This window comes from Chaetodon trifascialis, chromosome 11, assembly GCF_039877785.1.
Source record: "Chaetodon trifascialis isolate fChaTrf1 chromosome 11, fChaTrf1.hap1, whole genome shotgun sequence".
Classification (NCBI taxonomy): domain Eukaryota; kingdom Metazoa; phylum Chordata; class Actinopteri; order Chaetodontiformes; family Chaetodontidae; genus Chaetodon; species Chaetodon trifascialis.
Window position 1 is genome coordinate 13,552,981 of NC_092066.1, and position 18,499 is coordinate 13,571,479.

General features: G+C 41.9%; 1 protein-coding gene across 2 annotated transcripts; it reads left to right on the forward strand.

Moving 5' to 3' along the window:
* Positions 1-307: 307 nt before the first annotated feature.
* Positions 308-18,352, forward strand: rc3h1b (ring finger and CCCH-type domains 1b). Of its 2 annotated transcripts, none has more exons than XM_070973519.1 (20): positions 308-426; positions 1,740-2,156; positions 3,864-3,984; positions 7,441-7,680; positions 8,150-8,325; positions 8,482-8,682; positions 8,816-8,948; positions 9,636-9,754; positions 9,983-10,095; positions 10,219-10,464; positions 10,728-10,939; positions 11,079-11,488; positions 11,602-11,760; positions 11,949-12,104; positions 12,479-12,701; positions 12,896-12,989; positions 13,137-13,233; positions 13,547-13,762; positions 14,164-14,267; positions 14,396-18,352. In XM_070973519.1, exons 2-20 carry the CDS (start codon positions 1,926-1,928, stop codon positions 14,550-14,552), a joined length of 3,408 nt encoding a protein of 1,135 aa, XP_070829620.1. In that variant the 5' UTR covers positions 308-426; positions 1,740-1,925; the 3' UTR covers positions 14,553-18,352. The 2 variants fall into 2 exon arrangements, with proteins under 2 accessions (XP_070829620.1, XP_070829621.1); XM_070973520.1 differs by having other exon boundaries at positions 12,899-12,989.
* Positions 18,353-18,499: the final 147 nt, after the last annotated feature.

Consider the following 18,499-nt stretch of genomic DNA (forward strand, 5'->3'; position numbering starts at 1 on the left):
ACACACACACACACACACACACACACACACACACACACACGTGTGCGGTCGCGCACACTGCACAGTCAGCCTAATTGGGACAATGTTCTGCTTACCAGTTGTCACAATCCCCAGATGTGACCAGACTCTGGCAGATGCTGTTCAGTTTTGTGTTATGTGACTGTGCATGCGCTTCTTTACCAGTAGAGGGCACCATTAGCACACACACACACACACACACACACACACACACACACACACACACACACACACACACACACACGCACACATCTTGCCCAGCTAGCTGTAACCGGCTAGCGAGTCTGTTGTCGAGTTGACACCCTCCCCAAACCTCGGGAGCAGCTAAGCTGCACAGTCGACATGGCAAGAAAATATCGCAACAATTTCCTGAAGAAAGATGAAAATCTTCCAAGTCTTTTGGAATGAGTGAGTAGCACCGACAATAACTATGTCTTTGTTTTGATGGAAACTAAGAGTAGAAGTTGCATGTTTCGTTTAAGTCACATTAATGACGCATAGCTATGGTTAGTTGTTGCTAACACGAAAGGTAGCTAGCTAGCTAACAAGCTAGCGGCTAGTAGAGGGAGGAGTAACGTTAAGGTTTGTTCTCTGGACTGCTAGCTCTCTGTGCTCAGTCCGACAACAAGAATGAGCCGCGTCTGTAAAATATGACCAAAATACGATCATATTATGAGTCTGAACATTTTGACTATGAGTAAATCTGTACGTCTGGTTAAAATAAACACATTTTCAAGGCAGTTGGGTAGCTGGGTAGTTTCCGATGCTAGCGTTACATAATCTCGCCGTTGAGAGTCAAATGGCTCCATTCTCCAGTGTCACTGTGTTTCTTCTGTAGCTATCGTTTCCTTGACCAGCACACGATATGGTAACTAATGTTCTTGGTAGTGTTATGGATCCTAAATCACAGCTAGATGCAGAATAATGACTGTATCATGACCAACTCATGATTGGTTTTCGATTGTTAAGTAAATAGTTTTTTTAATCAGACGACGTTTACTCGGTAGCAAACCTAGCAAACTAGCCACCCATAGCTTAGCTTGCTAAAAGTAAGCTAACGTTACCCACAATTAGCTTGCTAACGTATCGGTTAATATCAAGTAAATATTAACAGGCGTATTATCAAACATCAAAATTATTAACGTTATAGCCACGGTAGCAAACCCGTTGACCTAAAATAAAACCAATGCTTGTAGCTGGCCTAATGTATAGAGAAATATTAGCTTCATGACAAGTTAGATAGCGCAGTGGGACTTGGTTGTTAGCCTCTTCAGGACCCTTTGTCCATACTCACAGTGGTAACTAGCTCTTCTAAGTAGGCCACACAGCAGTTGTTTTGATCCCTCACCGTCGCTTTTTTCTTTTCTGTCTTATAAATATGTGCTGTGTTACATCTGATATCTTTTTGTATTTTGTTTTGTGTTACGACCGAACAACGTGTACCGGCCTGTAGTCAAAACCAAATTGACTTCAGATGACACATTTTTGATTTTGAATGTCGAAAAGTATCAGTAGCCCCACGAGAAATCTACTTTCTCATCCCACTGCCTTAAATGCGTTTCTCAACTGCAGCTGCACTAACACACAGCAATGTTTTTTAAAATCACTTATGTGCTATTATAATATAAGCTAATAGGCTCTGTAATGCTATATTTTGCTGTAAAATTCAAATCAACGAATGTTTGCACAATATTAATTAAGTTTGTCTTTCTCTTTTTCAGTATTCATCACGCGATGTGATCCAAAATCCACAATGTGTGAGAACATTTAAGAACGATTGAGTTCGGAAGAAAAATTCTTGATTCCAGTGGAATCTTCCATATATTATATATATATTTTATTTGATTATTTTTTCTGTGTTAAAGCTTACATACATTTACACACACTTGTTCCATCAATATATAATCATGCCAGTGCAAGCACCACAATGGACAGAGTTCCTGCTGTGCCCGATCTGCACACAGACATTTGAGGAGACTGTTCGCAGGCCCATCAGCTTGGGCTGTGGACACACTGTCTGCAAGATGTGCCTGAATAAGTTGCACCGTAAGGCCTGTCCCTTTGACCAGACAGCCATCAGCACAGACATCGAGCAGCTACCTGTCAACACAGCCCTGTTACAGCTGGTGGGAGGCCAGGTAAGACTTGTGTCTTTATGTATTTTGTACACTTTTATTTGTTGACAACAGCCCTTGTCCGTGCTAGGTTGACAGCTCACTGGTGTGTTTGAGCAGTGCAACGTCTTAAGATACCATTCATAGCTTGATGGAATGATGTTTTCTGTAATTACTGTTTATATACTTTATTAGAGTGTTAAGGGCAGGCTATTGCCTGATGCACATAGCTTGGAGATTCCTTTCTGAGTCACACTCCAGTCATTGGGCAATGGCTTTAACTCCGTTGGTACACCCATACACCGTTGGTGGTGTAGGCACAAGCTTTAAAGCCCTAATTCCTTGAGGTGGTGTTTGACTGACAGGTAGAGGCACAGCTAATGGTGTTTTGGCTTTGTTGGCCAAGTTTCCAGGTATACACAATTTAATGGATAATGTCAGGGTATCGATTATGAGCTTGTTGAGTATCTGATATAGTCATGGCTATGATGTGTCTTAGCTGAGTGCTTTGCATATCTCTGCTCATACAGGTTAGAAGGGTACAATGTCAGATCAATTGAATATACCTGATAGAAATTAAGTCATGTTAGTTCTGCATCATTGTGGTTCATGAAAATAATTTATTATATGAAATACCCCAGATCTGCTGGTTGGTTTCATTGGTATCAAAGCAAAAAGTGAAGATGGCAGAGTCATTAACTTTGCCAAGGAGGTCATGTCTGTTTGTCACCAGGATTATGTAAAAACTTTGGACTGATTTTCATGAAACTTTCTAGGTCTAGCATGGGCCAGTTCAGTAGTGACAAAACATGTACTGTACAATTGTAGAATTACTATGACTCCATATCACAGTCCGCATTTACGGGTGCCAATAATCCTCTAGGGCAGTCTACACATGTAGTATTGTCACAATTGTAACAACGTTTTTTGTCAAACTAAGGTGTGACTGCGGAAACATATATACATACATATCATCCAACTAATTATACTCTAACCCACATCCAAATGTGACATTCTAATAGTTGTGGATGTATATTCAGACATATGTAGTGGTTGTGCTTGCAGATTTACATATCATAGAAACGTGGACTATTGGCCTGGTTTTCACTCTCCGAGTGCTCTTCTGGTTTTGATAGCTTCACTTGAAACAGGTGGCTGTTTATACTGGTATAGCTTGAGCATGAAAATACAAACCTAATGAGAAAAGCTCCTCTGGTGTCTTGGCTTTATTTCAAATTGTCGTTATTAGCAATGTCAACTGGCGTAGTTGCAGTTCAACAAGCCAAACAAGACAAGTTGTTCTCAAACAAAAGAGCTTCTTAGGACACAGGGAAGTTGAATGACAGTTCATTATAGTCGATAGATCAGTATAAATGCAGATTGCATTTACTGTTCTGTTCAGGATTTTTTTTCAAGATTGTAGGTAGTATGAGCTGCTAAGGGTTTGTAAATGTTCGCAATGCAAACAATATTCTTCTAGCTTTATACATTTTATCATGCAATTTTATTTTTTCTTGTCTGCAAAAACGTTCTTGCATAGATGCACAAACCCTCACACTCAGAGGTATTTTGATATACTTTGGTACACTCAGCTGTTTTAGCCAGCAAATTAAATGACAAAAAGATAATGATGACTTTGTACACACATGGCACCATTGTAGAGTCATAATTGTACTAAAAGCTATTGCTGTTGGTTGTCCTAATTATATCCCCCTGTGTATTCTGTGGCAGGTTCCTAAGGCTCAGCCTGTTGCCTTGATTACCAGTCCAGAGGACTCGCAGCATTATGAGGAGGCCAGGCAGTGTGTGGAGGAGCTGGCCCTCTACCTCAAACCTCTCAGCAACACCCGAGGTACTTAACGCACACAAACACACACAAACACATGCTTATCACTTTCGTTGTTTGATCTACCGTTATTATTTTCTGTTGACACTCTTGCTGCCTCTAAATCAAACTCAGGAGGTTGCTTTTGACATGGAAGTCCGGTATGCAGTATTATTGGTATTCACATGGTTTAAGGTGCGAGAATACTGCAGCTAGGTGACTGTTAATGGACGTGGCCTTGTTCTCTTTTCAAAAACGGTCCACGAGTTTGCGTTTTATGTATGTTAGTGGCACGCCTGGAACAAGAAATGGGGAGAAAACAAAGGTACAGAAACATATGCCATGCCTCGTTCTTGTTAATGGCTGTTTGAATGATTGTGATTACATGATGGAACCACTGATGGAATCATTGTGTGCTTCATTGACAAAGATAATAATAATACAAAAATCAAGGAAATTGATTTAACAAGTCTGAACTCACTATGCAGTTTATGTGGAGCTTTAAGGAAATACACTATTGTGTTTTTCTTTGGATCACTGACATTACTTAAAACTGTTAAAATCTTTCAGAGGAAGAGGGTTAAGGGGGCTGTCATTATGGTTCAGAGCGGTTCATCTTCAATGCCATTGTGCCATGTTGTCAAATCAGAATATTCAAATGTTGCAGTTGTTTCCCTTATATTGATTCATCATTAGGAACAGGTATAATGAAGTAAGCTGAAAACAAGACCACCAAATAAAAACCTTTAAGACTCACATTAGTGTCTTAAATCCAGTTTGTTCAATCACAGAATTACATTAAATGTAGTGTGAACACAAGGGGTACACATTTTAAGCAATTCCTTAATCGTCAGACATGTTAGTGCTTAACAATTAAATATGATTGACTGATTGGTAGAAATTATTAATGAATGATTAATAATTGATTAGCTTAAAATTTCTGTCACAAAGTGTACTTCTTCTTGAAAGAGCTGAAATGGACTCTTCCTCTGCATAGCTTGAGGAAATTCAGTGTTTCTGTCAGCATTTATTTCAACAAAAGGAAATTATTTGAATCAAATTCAATAAAAAAAATAATAATGCATTCACTTGGAATTGCTGCTGGTTCTCCCACTCCACCCGTCATAATTCAACAAAAACAATTGCAATAGTAATTCTGTTTAACCTACAGGATTTATTAGACAACCGTAATTAGGTGAGACATGCAGGATGCTTGAAACAAAGCCGGGCCCATCAATAGATCAGTATCTTGATCTTCTGACAACAGTCTCAAGTCTTTTTACCATGAGCATATCTCTGTAGTCAGGTGCTAGTCGTGTGTCGTGTGTGCAGTTTTTCAATGGAGTTCCCTGTTGAAAGTTGCCTCCAACATGTCTTTAATATTATCGCTTTTCCCCATGTTTTACCTTCTGTCTGGAAAAAACGCTTTTGCCATGTCCATGTCAAAGACTTATATCAATCACATGTGGAAATTCAGCAAGTCTGTCTGTTGAAAACAGCTGCTGTTTAACTAATAATCAGCAAATAATCATTTGATTATTTTTCAATTATCATTAAGAATCTGATTGACCAAGTATGTAATCACTAACAGTGTCTTGGGGGTGTATTAGTAATGCTGCACCAGCTTTTCTCATTTGCCACATTTTCACTAGCACAGCTCGACTCGACTCGACTCGACTCTACTCTACTCGGTTGTTTTGTGTTTCCATTAGGGATAGTACCTGGTACCCGGTACTATTTTCAGTACCTGCTCTGGCGAGGTTCCAAGCGAGTAGAAGCGATACTATATGTGTGACGTTAACAGCCTGTTGGCCACTGATTGGCCAGAGAGTGTCGTCACTGGTCTGCAACGTCCAACACCGGAAAAACAATCCCGCCCCCTCCATTGTAACGCCGGGCAACAGCAACCGCTGACTTTATTCTTTATTCTCACTCGAGGGAAATGGCTGCTTGTAAAGTATCACCGTGGTCTGTCGACGAGGTCCAGACTTTTCTGGGTTTGGTGGCAGATGAAAGAATATAACATCACCTCGATGTCCTCCATTGTTTGTCAGCTCTTTTTGCGTCGCATACAAATTGACGTCATTGCAGTTTCGCGCAGCCGTGGTATGACGACCCCGCCTACGTTGAGGAGGTACTATGAAGTACTCAATTGTAATGGAAACTCAACCAAACCAAGTAGAGTAGAGTAGAACCAAGTTGAGTAGAGCTGGAACTGTGTAATGGAAATGCGCCAATTGTCGCTGATTGCATACTTGGTCAATCAGATTCTTAATGATAATTGAAAAATAATCAAATAATCGTTTTCATCCCCACTCAACATATTTGCCTTCATTTTACAGTTTGCATTATTTCTCTGTGTCTCACCCCAGTACTTCAGAGCAGTTCTGCCATAGAGTGTTTAATGTCTGGAATCCAAATTATTTTCCTTGGATGGTGACCTTAAGACACGAGCAGTTAATGAGTGCATGACATTGATCGTTCATTCATAGTAAACAAACATCCTTCACGTCAAACCCTTTAAAAACAACACAAGAGTAGTCAAAAGTATAATAGAGGAACATTAACCGAAAAGATGTATTCATAGATGTATAGTTACACGATGCCAAAATGAGGTAGTGATGCTGTTGGTTGGTCTGTAATGACTGATAGCCATCTATCCACTTACTCCTTGCTACTAAAACATAAATGAAAACAGAATGTGATAATTTGCTAATTCTTTTTGACATATACTCAATTGAAAACACTACAAAGACAATATATCTAATACTTTAACTCATCAACTTTTTTTTAAATATATGCTTATTCGGAATTTGTTGCCAGCACCACATTTCAAACAAGGTGGGATGGGGGGCAACAAAAGACTGGGAAAGTTGTGGAGTGCTCCAAAATGCCTGTTTAGATATGAAAAGGACATCCTTTAAAGGCTCAGTTGTTCACAAGCAAGGATGGGGCAAGGTTCACCACTTTGTGAAACATGATTGTCTAAAGGATATTACTACATGGACTCGGGAACACGACAGTAAACACAGTTTGTTTGCAAATGATTGCGTTCTGGTTTTATTTACGTTTTGCACAATGTCGACTTTTTTGGTGATGTCATGCTTAGTCGTGACATTTCATTTTAATAGCAGTGTGTACACAAAAGGCCTAAATCCTGCTTCAGAGATGTGTCGATTCCACATAATTGTAATTTGGTTGCTGCATTTTGTGGTGCTGTGCTGTGCTATTGAATTCTACTGACATGCTATTGATTTGTCCTCTCTATTTGTATCAATGAGGGGAGGCTAAACAACAGAAATGCGTCTTTCTGTAATGCAGTAGAGTTCACAGCGCCACAAATTACATCCTCCAACATGATCACAAAGTTGGATCAGCAGCTCTCTAAAATTATTTACATATTATAGCCTTCATGAAGGTTGGATGTATTGCAGAGTGTAGATTCTCTTGGTTTACCAGCTGCCTTGTCTAATCTCTCACCAGGTGTGGGTCTGAGCAGCACAGCCCAGAGCATGCTGAGTCGACCCATGCAGAGGAAACTGGTAACGCTGGTCCACTGCCAGCTAGTGGAGGAGGAGGGCCGCGTTAGAGCCATGAGAGCAGCCCGCTCTCTGGGTGAGCGAACCGTCACTGAGCTCATCTTGCAGCACCAGAATCCACAGCAGCTCTCTTCCAATCTGTGGGCCGCTGTCCGTGCTCGAGGATGTCAGTTTCTCGGTCCGGGTAGGTTGTTTCCCCTCATTGCATCTTTTTTTGATTTGTGTGTCAGTTTCTCAGTTAAAATACACATACGCTTCTCTGTGAGGAAAACATGGCAGTTATTGGTAACCATCAGGTGGGGTGATAATTTTCTGTCACAATTTAAGATTAATTAATGGCTAAAAAGCTCAGGCAGGACCGTTTGTCTTTGTCTAATGCTGTGGATCAAATACCAGATAAATCAAAGTGCTTCGTCACAGTGATGCTAATATCATATAAATATCCAATATTCCAATCATCTGTACAAATAATCCAATATTGCAATAAAGGAGTCCTGTTCATTGATTTACAGTATTGCCCGTAATGTTCTCATACTTTTTATTAATCTCTTTTTCCATTCCAGTATTCAATGTCCATATAACCTCTGCAGGAGTTGGCTTTTGGCTGTCAACTATCACTGTCCTTGTTTTTATGTTTGTTTTTCCTCCCCCAGCCATGCAGGAGGAAGCTCTAAAGTTGGTCCTGCTCGCCCTAGAGGATGGCTCTGCTCTGTCCAGGAAGGTGTTGGTCCTTTTTGTAGTCCAGAGGCTTGAGCCACGCTTCCCGCAGGCCTCTAAGACTAGCATAGGCCATGTGGTGCAGCTCCTCTACAGGGCCTCCTGCTTCAAGGTATGTCACTGACTGAGAAGCAGAAGAACATTTTATTAAATAATGTACGTCTTTTGGGGCCATTATATGGAGGCCCATTGCCTCAATATTAGACCAACCCTGACTATAATTTATACTTATCTAACACTTCTTATCCTATACTATCGGGCTACCTAGGTGACCAAACGTGATGAAGACTCATCCTTGATGCAGCTGAAGGAGGAGTTCCGTACATACGAGGCTCTGCGGCGTGAGCATGACTCTCAGATTGTTCAGATTGCCATGGAGGGTGGGCTGCGCATCGCACCTGACCAGTGGTCTTCTCTGTTATATGGAGATCAATCTCACAAGTCACACATGCAGTCCATCATAGATAAGGTGTGTGAGAGAAATCATGTTTTTTCTTCTGTCACTAGCATGTTTCATACAAGATTTGTGTGTTCCCACTTAAGACATCCTGTCTGCCACAAACCTACCAAAGTGTTGATTTGTTTTTCTGCTTCTGGCATAGCTGCAGACCCCAGCGTCTTTTGCTCAGAGTGTTCAAGAGCTGACGATTGCGCTGCAGAGGACAGGAGATCCAGCCAACCTCAACAGGTTGCGGCCCCACCTCGAACTACTGGCCAACATTGATCCCAGTCCTGGTAAGAAACAACTTCAGGAATCTTGGTGTTGTATAGACGTAAGAATGCAATGTCACACAGTAACCATTGCGTCTTCTCAACTGTCTGTCTAACGTCTTTCCTATTATTCTAGTATATATTGTCTTCTAAATTGGCTTAAAGCAAGCAGTCTTGCCCAGAGCCTTGCTGTTGCATCACAGTTAAACTGACCCTCAACAAATAGTTTACTATATATAAGATTTGTTTGGTGGAACAAATATCTGAAAATGTCTTCCAAAAGACTGCATGGAAATGTAGCTTTGAAGTGTGCCTTTATTGAAAATGGGGCATTTATATGCTTTCTTAATCAGAAGTTAGCTTGTGACTCTCAAATGTTGTGTTTGACCACCATGTATGAATTCAAACACTAAATTTACAAAAGTTGACTCATTCACTCGAATGGCCAACCAGCTAAGGGGCTTTAGAGCCAAGGCATTTCATTAATTTCAACTTCAGAATTACCATATTATTTAGTACCTGACCACCCTGACCTGCAATCTCCCAGTGGTGGAAGCTGTTTGCTGTTTGTGCTGGTACTTTGTGCTGTCAGTGGTGATCTTCTGGGAAACAACTCACACACACTTAACCTCAGAGACAAATAAGTACCATCGTTTAAAATATTTAGATAAAAGTCTGTTTTTCTCATACTTCCATTTGTTTCCCCCCCAGATGCTCCCCCTCCCACATGGGAGCAGCTTGAGAAAGGGTTGGTAGCAGTGAAAACAGTTGTGCATGGCCTGGTGGACTTCATCCAGAACCACAGCAAGAAAGGAGCTGATCCTCAACAGGTCAGTCTATCCATTGGACCACAGAAAGAACTGGACCCATCCTGCAGATGATGCATTTGATTAAAAAATAGTGTAGTGTTGTGTTTTATTCATCACCTTATGTGAAAATGTGCTTGAAGTGTAGAATTCACAGAATTCAAAAATATTCAAATAGAAATTTGGGAAAGAATCAAATTTTGTAGGGCCCTGTTGTATCTATTTCATTAAAACTTGCCGCTTGTCTTTTAGCCTCCTCAGCACAGCAAGTACAAGACATACATGTGTCGTGACATGAAGCAGAAGGGAGGCTGTCCTCGCGGAGCCAGCTGCACCTTTGCTCACTCTCAGGAAGAACTGGAGAAGTGAGTCTTGACAATATCAACATGCAGCAGTGTTTGCTTTTTTAATATTAGATATTACAGTTGAAATGAAGCCATTTTCACAGCACTGTCTTACACATTTAACTCTGTGCGTACATTTGTCAGGTATCGTAAGATGAATAAGCGTCTTGCAGCTCGCCTCCCAGGCTCAGGAGGGCTCATGCCAGATGACGGCCTTCCTCTTGATGTAGCAGTGACCCGGAAGCCTTCGCCCCTCACCAATGGCAGTGGTGGACCCTCTTTGCCCCAGCTTATTGCCCGTGGCACTGACACAGTCCCATATGAACTGTTGCGTAAACCCATGAAGATGGATGGAGGGAGTCCTAGCGCCCCAGGATCACCACCTGATGTGTGAGTAAAACAGTCTCTGTGTGGTTAATTATTTGGCAGCCAGAGAAGAGGCAACCATGTGCCATGAAGTCTGTACATTTCTCTATAATTGGAGACCAGCTGTATTGATTGAAGAGGAGAGGGCGGATGTCATTGTTGGGTCTATAGAGTAATATTCTTGAAGTGGAAGCCTGCAGACTCTTGTTATTAATTGACATACATGGATGTGGCTTATTGACAATCTGCCTTTTATCTTTTCTTTAATGTGAAACGTATTCCTGCAGCCTTGACCCTGTGCCCAAACCCGGTATGCCTCTGCCACCTCATGCCATGGCCCACCCAAGGATGCCAGCGGACCACCTCTCTGGGGTCAAGCACATGCCTGTTGTAGCCAGAGGTTCGCCAGTCTACCCCCAGCCTCAGCTCCCTGAGATGTGCTACGACACTCGCCCACCACCTTCTGCTTCTCAGTATGAGCCCCCACAGTACTCCACAGGTATGGGACAAGTAAATTGAATAGAGCATAGTGTGCGTTTGTGTGTGTGATTGATGAAAACTCGATATCTTTTTTTACTTTATGTTTAGAAATCATCAAGGAAAGAGATGTTAATCATAGTTTGCCATTTATTTCTCAGGGTACCCTTATCAACAACCACCACAGTATGTTCCCCGGGATTATATGCGTAACCCTCCTCCACCCAGTGAGTCAGGACCTCCGTACCAGGACCCCTACCCTGGCTACGGCCCTCCAGAGCGTCCCTACCAGGCCCCTCACTCTGGTCCACCTTTCTCCTACCCTCACCCTCCACACCACGACAGAGGTCGTCACGGGACCTACAGTGGCCCACCACCTCCTCCACAGCCTTACCCATCTCAGAGGGATGGCTTGGTCAGAATGAGTCCTGCGCCTCTGGACGTCCCCCCACCATCAGCAGGGCAGGCTAACTCACTTTACCATCAGGAGCCCAGTGTCCGGGATAGATACCCTCCAGACGGCTACTATCCACAAGGTGCCCAGCCCCCACCCATGAGGGCTTACGTCAGGGTGAGTCATTTTATCGGTTTGCTTTTAACTCTTTGTGTGGCCATCCTAGTTTAAAAAAAAACTCTTAAATAAGTGCCAGCAATTGAGCAGCAATATTTCTCTGTGTGTCTCAGGGACCAACATATAGTGGTTCGCAGCCCAGCCTGGACTATCTGCACCGACGTCGACAGGAGCTATTATCCCAGCTGGAGGAAAGGAAGGTCATCTCCCCGCCACCATTCGCTGCCTCCCCCACTCTCTCTCATCCCTTCCCCAGTGATTACCCTCCAGAGGTTAGCACTATGTGAATTTCTATGTCTCTGAGATTGGTTCATGTAGTACACAGGCTATAATATTTAATGCATTTAAATTCAGTGTCCAAGAACTGGTGGTGTAGGATTTAAAAAGAGGTATTGGTTGACTGCGAATAAATGAAAGAATTAGTGACAGCACCTTGTCTGTGTATGTTCTGTGTCTGCAGTATGGTGAAGAGAGCTCCAAAACCATGATGAAATGCAGAGAGCCCGACTATGCAGGGCAATACTCTCCCTGGTCTTGTGAAACCATTGGCTCCTACATTGGCACAAAGGATGCCAAACCCAAAGATGTTATGGTTCCTGGCGCCATGGAGATGATGGTGAGTTCAAATGGATAACTCTGTTTGTAACCCTGTCTGTATTTTTTCCCATTATGGGTGGAAAAATGATACATTGTGATTCTGTCTTGATTGATTCAGTGTTGATGCTCTAAGGGGAATATAACAATGTAACCAGCTTAATGACTGAGCGATTGAGGTGATGTTAATCAGTGCAGGCTATAGGTGACAATGTTTGTTTGTTGACCAAGTGTAATTAAACAGCCCTGACAAGTAAGTGTTTTATCCTGTCAAATACATCTTTATTCTCTTTTTTCTACTGACAGAAACAACCATTTTTGTTTAACAACATGTATCAAGTGACAAGTGAAGAAAGCTTCTCTAACCTCGCCTCTCTCGTTCTCTCTCTCCCTCAGAATGTGGAGGCGAAGGATCTGAGGGAGCCATCGCTGGAAGCTCCTCGGAGGGGTGCAGAAGTCAAGGACGATGACCCCATTATCCCGTTTGGCCCCCAGCCCACTGTGTCACGCTTTGGTGCCATCTCCCGCACCTCAAAGACAGGCTACCAGACCACCGGCCCTGTGCAGGCCATAGCCTCCACTCCCCAGAACCCAAACTCTAAGCATATGGCCATGCCTGGTAAGAGACCATGTGCACCACAACCTATTAATGGCTGATAAACACTGTTAAATTTCAGTGTGTGTTAGCATCTTATTATTGATTTAAGTAGAATGTGGTAACCCTGTACAGTTTCTGAAAGTCAGTTGTTTTACTCATTACATCATTTGTAATTGAAAACATTTCTGACAACCATTTTACCACCTCGCTTACAGCAGAATACACATATGGAAGCCATGGAGGATGGGGTGGAGCTTCATATCCCTCCCACCAGGCTGCCTCCTCCTCTCAGGGACACTTCAGTGAGCGGTGAGGCCCACATTTGTTGTTCCTCCTCGATAAGAATACTAATCAGGCTTTTGGAAAAATGTCAGAAATACATGTGTGAAAGGGAAGGTTTGTGGCCTCAGATTGTAAAGGAGTAATTTAAATTTTCATTGTATTTCACTTTCACAGCCTACCTATGGCAACCCCAGACAGAGAACAGTTAAAGATTGAGCTGCAGCAGGTCAACCAGCAGATCAACCAGCAGACCCAGATGCGAAGCATGGAGGTGTGTATGGTCTTTAACTAACAAGAGGACCTACTAAGGCCTGGAAAGCACAACAGATTTGATATTTTCAAATATTTCAATAAGTATAATAGTGTTTTTAAATGGCTTAATATTTATAGCCTTGCTTTCATTTCACATGATAATTGATGTGGTGAAGAGTAAACGTCGTTGGCTGTCATGGTGCCAAGTCCATATCAAAATACAGGCAACAGTAGTCTCAAAAAACAGATGTTCCGTTTTGTTTCATCTCATTATTACCAGAAATGTCCACATTGCACACTCATCCTCCTCACTTCCTGTCTCATTATTACAGGCTGCCAGTAACTCTTTGCTGCTGCAGAGGGAGGCCAGCGCAATGGCAGGACAGCCTGTGCAGCCAGGCCAGGCAGCAGCAGCAGCCCAGCAGCAGCAGCAGGCCAAGTGGCCAGCAGGGGGAGCAAGTACACCAGCTGTCTCTAGTGAGCAGCTGAGCCTGGAGCTCCACCAGGTGGAGAGAGAGATTGGAAAGAGGACCCGAGAGATGGCTTTGGTAAGGGATGGGGGTTTGGCCGCTATAGAGCAACAAAAAGGGTTGTAACAGTCTCCCTATGAATGCTGAGAGAAGTTGGGATAATGTGGTAATTATTGATTAAAAGCTCCTGTGATGGCTGGAGGAGGGGACACTTTAGAACATCCTGCTGGATGTCCAACAAAATAGATGTTCAGTTATGGATTTTAACTGCATACAGTGAAAATATTCATGAAAATTCAGTTTTCTTCTAGAGCCCCTTCAGCTTCTCCTTGTGGAAGTTGTGTTATACTACTGTGTAGCTTCTTACGACACTATTTAACACCAGCACAAGTGCACATATCCATGCGATAAGAACAAAAGCAGTACATAGCCAGGGGTCTTTCCACCAACTAAGTATGTTTTGGCCTTCTCCAAACCAGGAAAACCAAGTAGCCCATGATGTTCAGCAGTACAAGATCAAATCTGTCGAGAATGGACAACCAGAGCACAAGACTCAGCTGGAAGAAATCTCCCTGGCTCTTGGGTGAGCATACACATACTCAAACATGAATGTGTGTAATCCATGAATATGCGTGTACTTCATTATCAGCCTGAGCTCCTCCCAGCATTCCTTGTTCTCACTCGGGTCTTTTCTCTCCATCCTGAATTCAGCGAGGTGTCAAACGGCTCCAGCAGTCTGCAAGAAAGTGCAGTGGGCGGGTCCATGCTGTCACTGACCAATAAGACATCTGCGTTGAGCCTGTGCTCTGATCCAGGTGCCACTGGTTCAGAGATGCAGAAGAATGGCGTCGTCCATTCCTGCTCTTAGGCAGTACACACTTACACACACATACACACGCACACACCCAAGATGCTCAATTGAAAAGCATGCACAGGCACACATACACCCATTCTATTTAGAAGATGAGCAGTATCTGCCGTGATATGAATTTTCTTTCTTTTTGTTCTGTGAATGAGCTTTTTTTAATGACTTTCCTTGCCTGGAAACCAGGGCATATGATAACATTTCTTGTGTGTGTTAATTTCTTTCTTTTATTTTTCCCTTCTTTTCTCTTTTTTTTTTCTTTCTTGTACTGGGATTACAGATTAACAAGGCTCACAATAGATATATTGGGAAGAGATAATGGTGGTGATGTTGACAGTGGTGTGATTTCATCCCAAAAGGACAGGCATATTCCATCCTGAATAAACAAAAACATAGTCAAGTATTTGTTTGCTTCTCCCCATATAAGATTTGTTGGCATACGTGCAGATGAACGGTTACAGATAAAGGAGCAGATTAGTGTGCCACTCGGTACTCACCCCCAGAATCGTAAAAAAAAAAGTGGTTGCCCAGATCTGGCTGGTCTGAGGAGGGAAAAGGCATCACAGTATTCCACCAGTATTCACCTGAAATGGAGATGCAAGGTGTTTTAGAGATCACTTTTGCACCACATGCACGTCCTCACCTTCCACGAGAAGTATGATTTTATTAGTGTATTTTATGAACACATCATGTGTCTTGTTTCATACTTGAAAGCAGTATATTATATATTTAATTGAAGCATTCTGTTTTAAAGATTGCAACGAGTCTTTTTGATAAGGAGCTTTCCACATGTTTTCTATAAGGGAATCTACTATGTGCTTCTCTCGGTTGTGGTGCGACCTGATGTGGTTTGGTCGCAATGCCTTTCGCCTGTGCTCTGCAGGGCCGCGTTCAGATGCTAGCCAATTATGTCGTGGAATTTTTCTCAGCACGCTCAAAAATAGTTGGGTTTTTTTGGGGAGGGGGGTTAGGGTCAGGGGGTGAAGGCACATGATCAGGATGAGAGAGAGGACGTCTTTCTGCCTCAAAAGTCAAGTGAATGAGTGTAAGCTTGACCGTTTAACGTCAGGGTAAATAAGGATTTCCCTCCTCAGAGCTTCTCATCTGGCCACACAAAAGGCCTCCCCATTGGGATTATCTTGTCATTTGTTCTCCTAACTTCCATGAAGTTGCCTTCCCTTTGTGTGTGTGTGTGTGTGTGTGTGTGTGTGTGTGTGTGTGTGTGTGTGTGTGTGTGTGTGTGTGTGTGTGTGTGTGTGTGTGTGTGTGCGCGCGCATGTTTGTTTGTTTGTTCATGCTTTACGTTGTTACGATTTGGGGGGTGGGGCTTACCCAGTGAAGGCTTTATAGAGCTCAGTTGAACATGTGTCCTCCTTTGTCATGAAATGGTTGGATTCCAAGCAAAACCTGGACTTATCTTTTGTACCCACAGACGGGAAACTTGTAGCGTTTTTAGCTACGCAGCGCTTTTGAAATCATATTTACAGCTGAGGGTGTTCGTGTTGGTTACTGAGGAGTAAACACAACAATCCTTCAAAAATGGCTGTTCGCAAATAGCGGATATGAGTACATACAAGCATCTTTATTGGTGAGAAGTTCAATATTCTGTTCACTCTATCATGTTTCTTTTGGCACCTTGACGTCATCACCACCACCATTACCACTATTATTGCTCTTTCTTTATCATGTAAATTGTTTACTGCTGATGCTCAACATGGAGTGCTTTGCCTTTCGTAAACAATTAGCATGATTGGCTACAGTTTTACAGCTCTGCTGAGAGCGAGTGAGTCCTTGTGTTTGAACGGTTGAAGGATTGAGGAGACGCTCCGGGTCAAGTTGTTTTGGTTAAGCGCAGAGCCTTCGTCTTGATCGGACGAGGGCTCCTGAGAAGTTTGACCAATCCCCGATCACTGATGAGTAAGATGGTTCAAGACACAAATGTTTTTGTGTCCGACGGGCTCATCTGGGTTGTTTGATGCGCATCTCTTCCAACTTGTCGCGCTGTATTAGTGGAAGTTTGGGTTTTTCTTTTTTTATTCAGATTTTCCTACTACACTTCAAGCCTCTGGCTGCTCCTCGCTACATTTATTGTTTAGGTACACAGCTCACTTATACATATGAGTATGTATACATACATTAATATACTAAAGCACTATTAATGTGCCACCTCTTATTTTACTTGCTCAGCATTTATATTAAATGATCTCTACTTAGAATCAGCAATTTTTTTTTAATTTTATTTTTTTTTTTGTTTGATTTGTTCTCTGTCCACTGGTTGCCAACACAGACTTTATCCTTTCCCAGACGAAGGACCTCTGTGCGCATTGATGTGTGTTCACTTAATCTTTTGTGTTCAAACAAAGATGTTCTTTATAGACTATGCTTCCGAAGAAGACAAAAATTCTGTAACTTTGGAAAATTTATGGAGACGTTTTGTGTGTGCTAGACTGTATTGTAGAAAATGTACCCTAAGTTTTTTTTTTTTTTTTTTTTGTCCCCCCCCCAAAGTGTGCTGTACTGGGTGATAGTGTTGAGGTATTAGAAAAGTTTTGGGTTTTTTTTCCCACCCCTGCCACCAAGAGGATATTCAGGAAGTCTCTGATGAAAGGTTGGCCTTAAGTCCTCTTGCAATGCTCCTTTACCTTGTCTGCTTATAGGAGCATGAGCTGATCTCAAAAATAGTAATTAACACTTAATTGGCATGACAGAGTCACACGGATGGGCTCTAATAGACCCCCCCCCCTTTTTTGAAACTCACACAAAACTGCAATAATGCAAATCTATCAAGATTTGAAGCAAAATGTGTATTTTTTATTCTTAAGCAAATGTTGTGGCCCTAGCTGTTTTTGTTTTTTTTTTTTCTTTCTCGTCTTTTTTGTTTCCACAATAGTTGAGTGAATTTACTGACCTGCAAGTCTTACAGTCTTTAATGCGTCATTTGACCTGATGTGCAGTCAACAGCTACAAGAGGATCTGAGTGACTCAAGCAGCAGCTTTGTTCTTCTTTGACAACTACTTACACCAAATTGGTCTCCCGGGATGATTCTGCAGTTATAATTCCACGAATTAGTGACAGTTTAGTGTTAATTCAACGTGATGTTTCTCACTTTCTGTAAGTGCGAGTCAACCAAAACTGTCACAGCGCTGATTGGACCTGACGAGTCCCAGCAGGTCTGAATGAGCCTACAATGCCTTTAGCTTAGCAGAACTGACATACAATGACATTATGGGGTGGTTTACTATTTAGTAAATAGGAAAGATGTTCATTTCAATCTCCTGTGTGTTTTTTGTTTCTGAGTGGAACTGCTGCCTCTACCCTTCACTTACATATCCAGTGAACCCCTTCACTCCCACCCTTGACCACTGAACTCTGTTACTGCTGTTTGAGGCTCACATTTTATTCCCTGACTTTCTGGGGAAATTCGCAAATGGCTATTTTATATGATTACTCCCTTGTAAAATATCTCTTAAATTAAGGTACAGGTTTGATTTCAGCAAGAAAAAAGAAGTTTTTATATGTATATTATACTCCATTAAGGAATGTCTAGAATTATCTTCCTCCAATGTGGATGTAGCCATTATTACGCCATTTTATGACTTTGTAAGAGAATTCACTGTGTGAAAATTGGTTTGCATTTTTGTATAATACAATCTGCTTTTTTTTTTCGTTTGATACGAGAGGGAGGTCAAACTGGAAGTTTGAAGAGAGAAAAAAAATGAACCTGTGAAATTGAGAAAACAAAGTGTAACTTATGTACAACAGTGATTCTAAGCTGAGGGGGAAAGATTAAATGATATTGCTAACTCAGAACATTTGTGTCATTCTTTTCATTTTTAACAAGTAAATGAGCAATGTTTTGTTCCTGAACTATTTAATGTAAGTAACTTTTGTGTACATTTTTACCACACTATATAGAGTTTGTGGGAAGGCTAATACAATAAACCTTTTT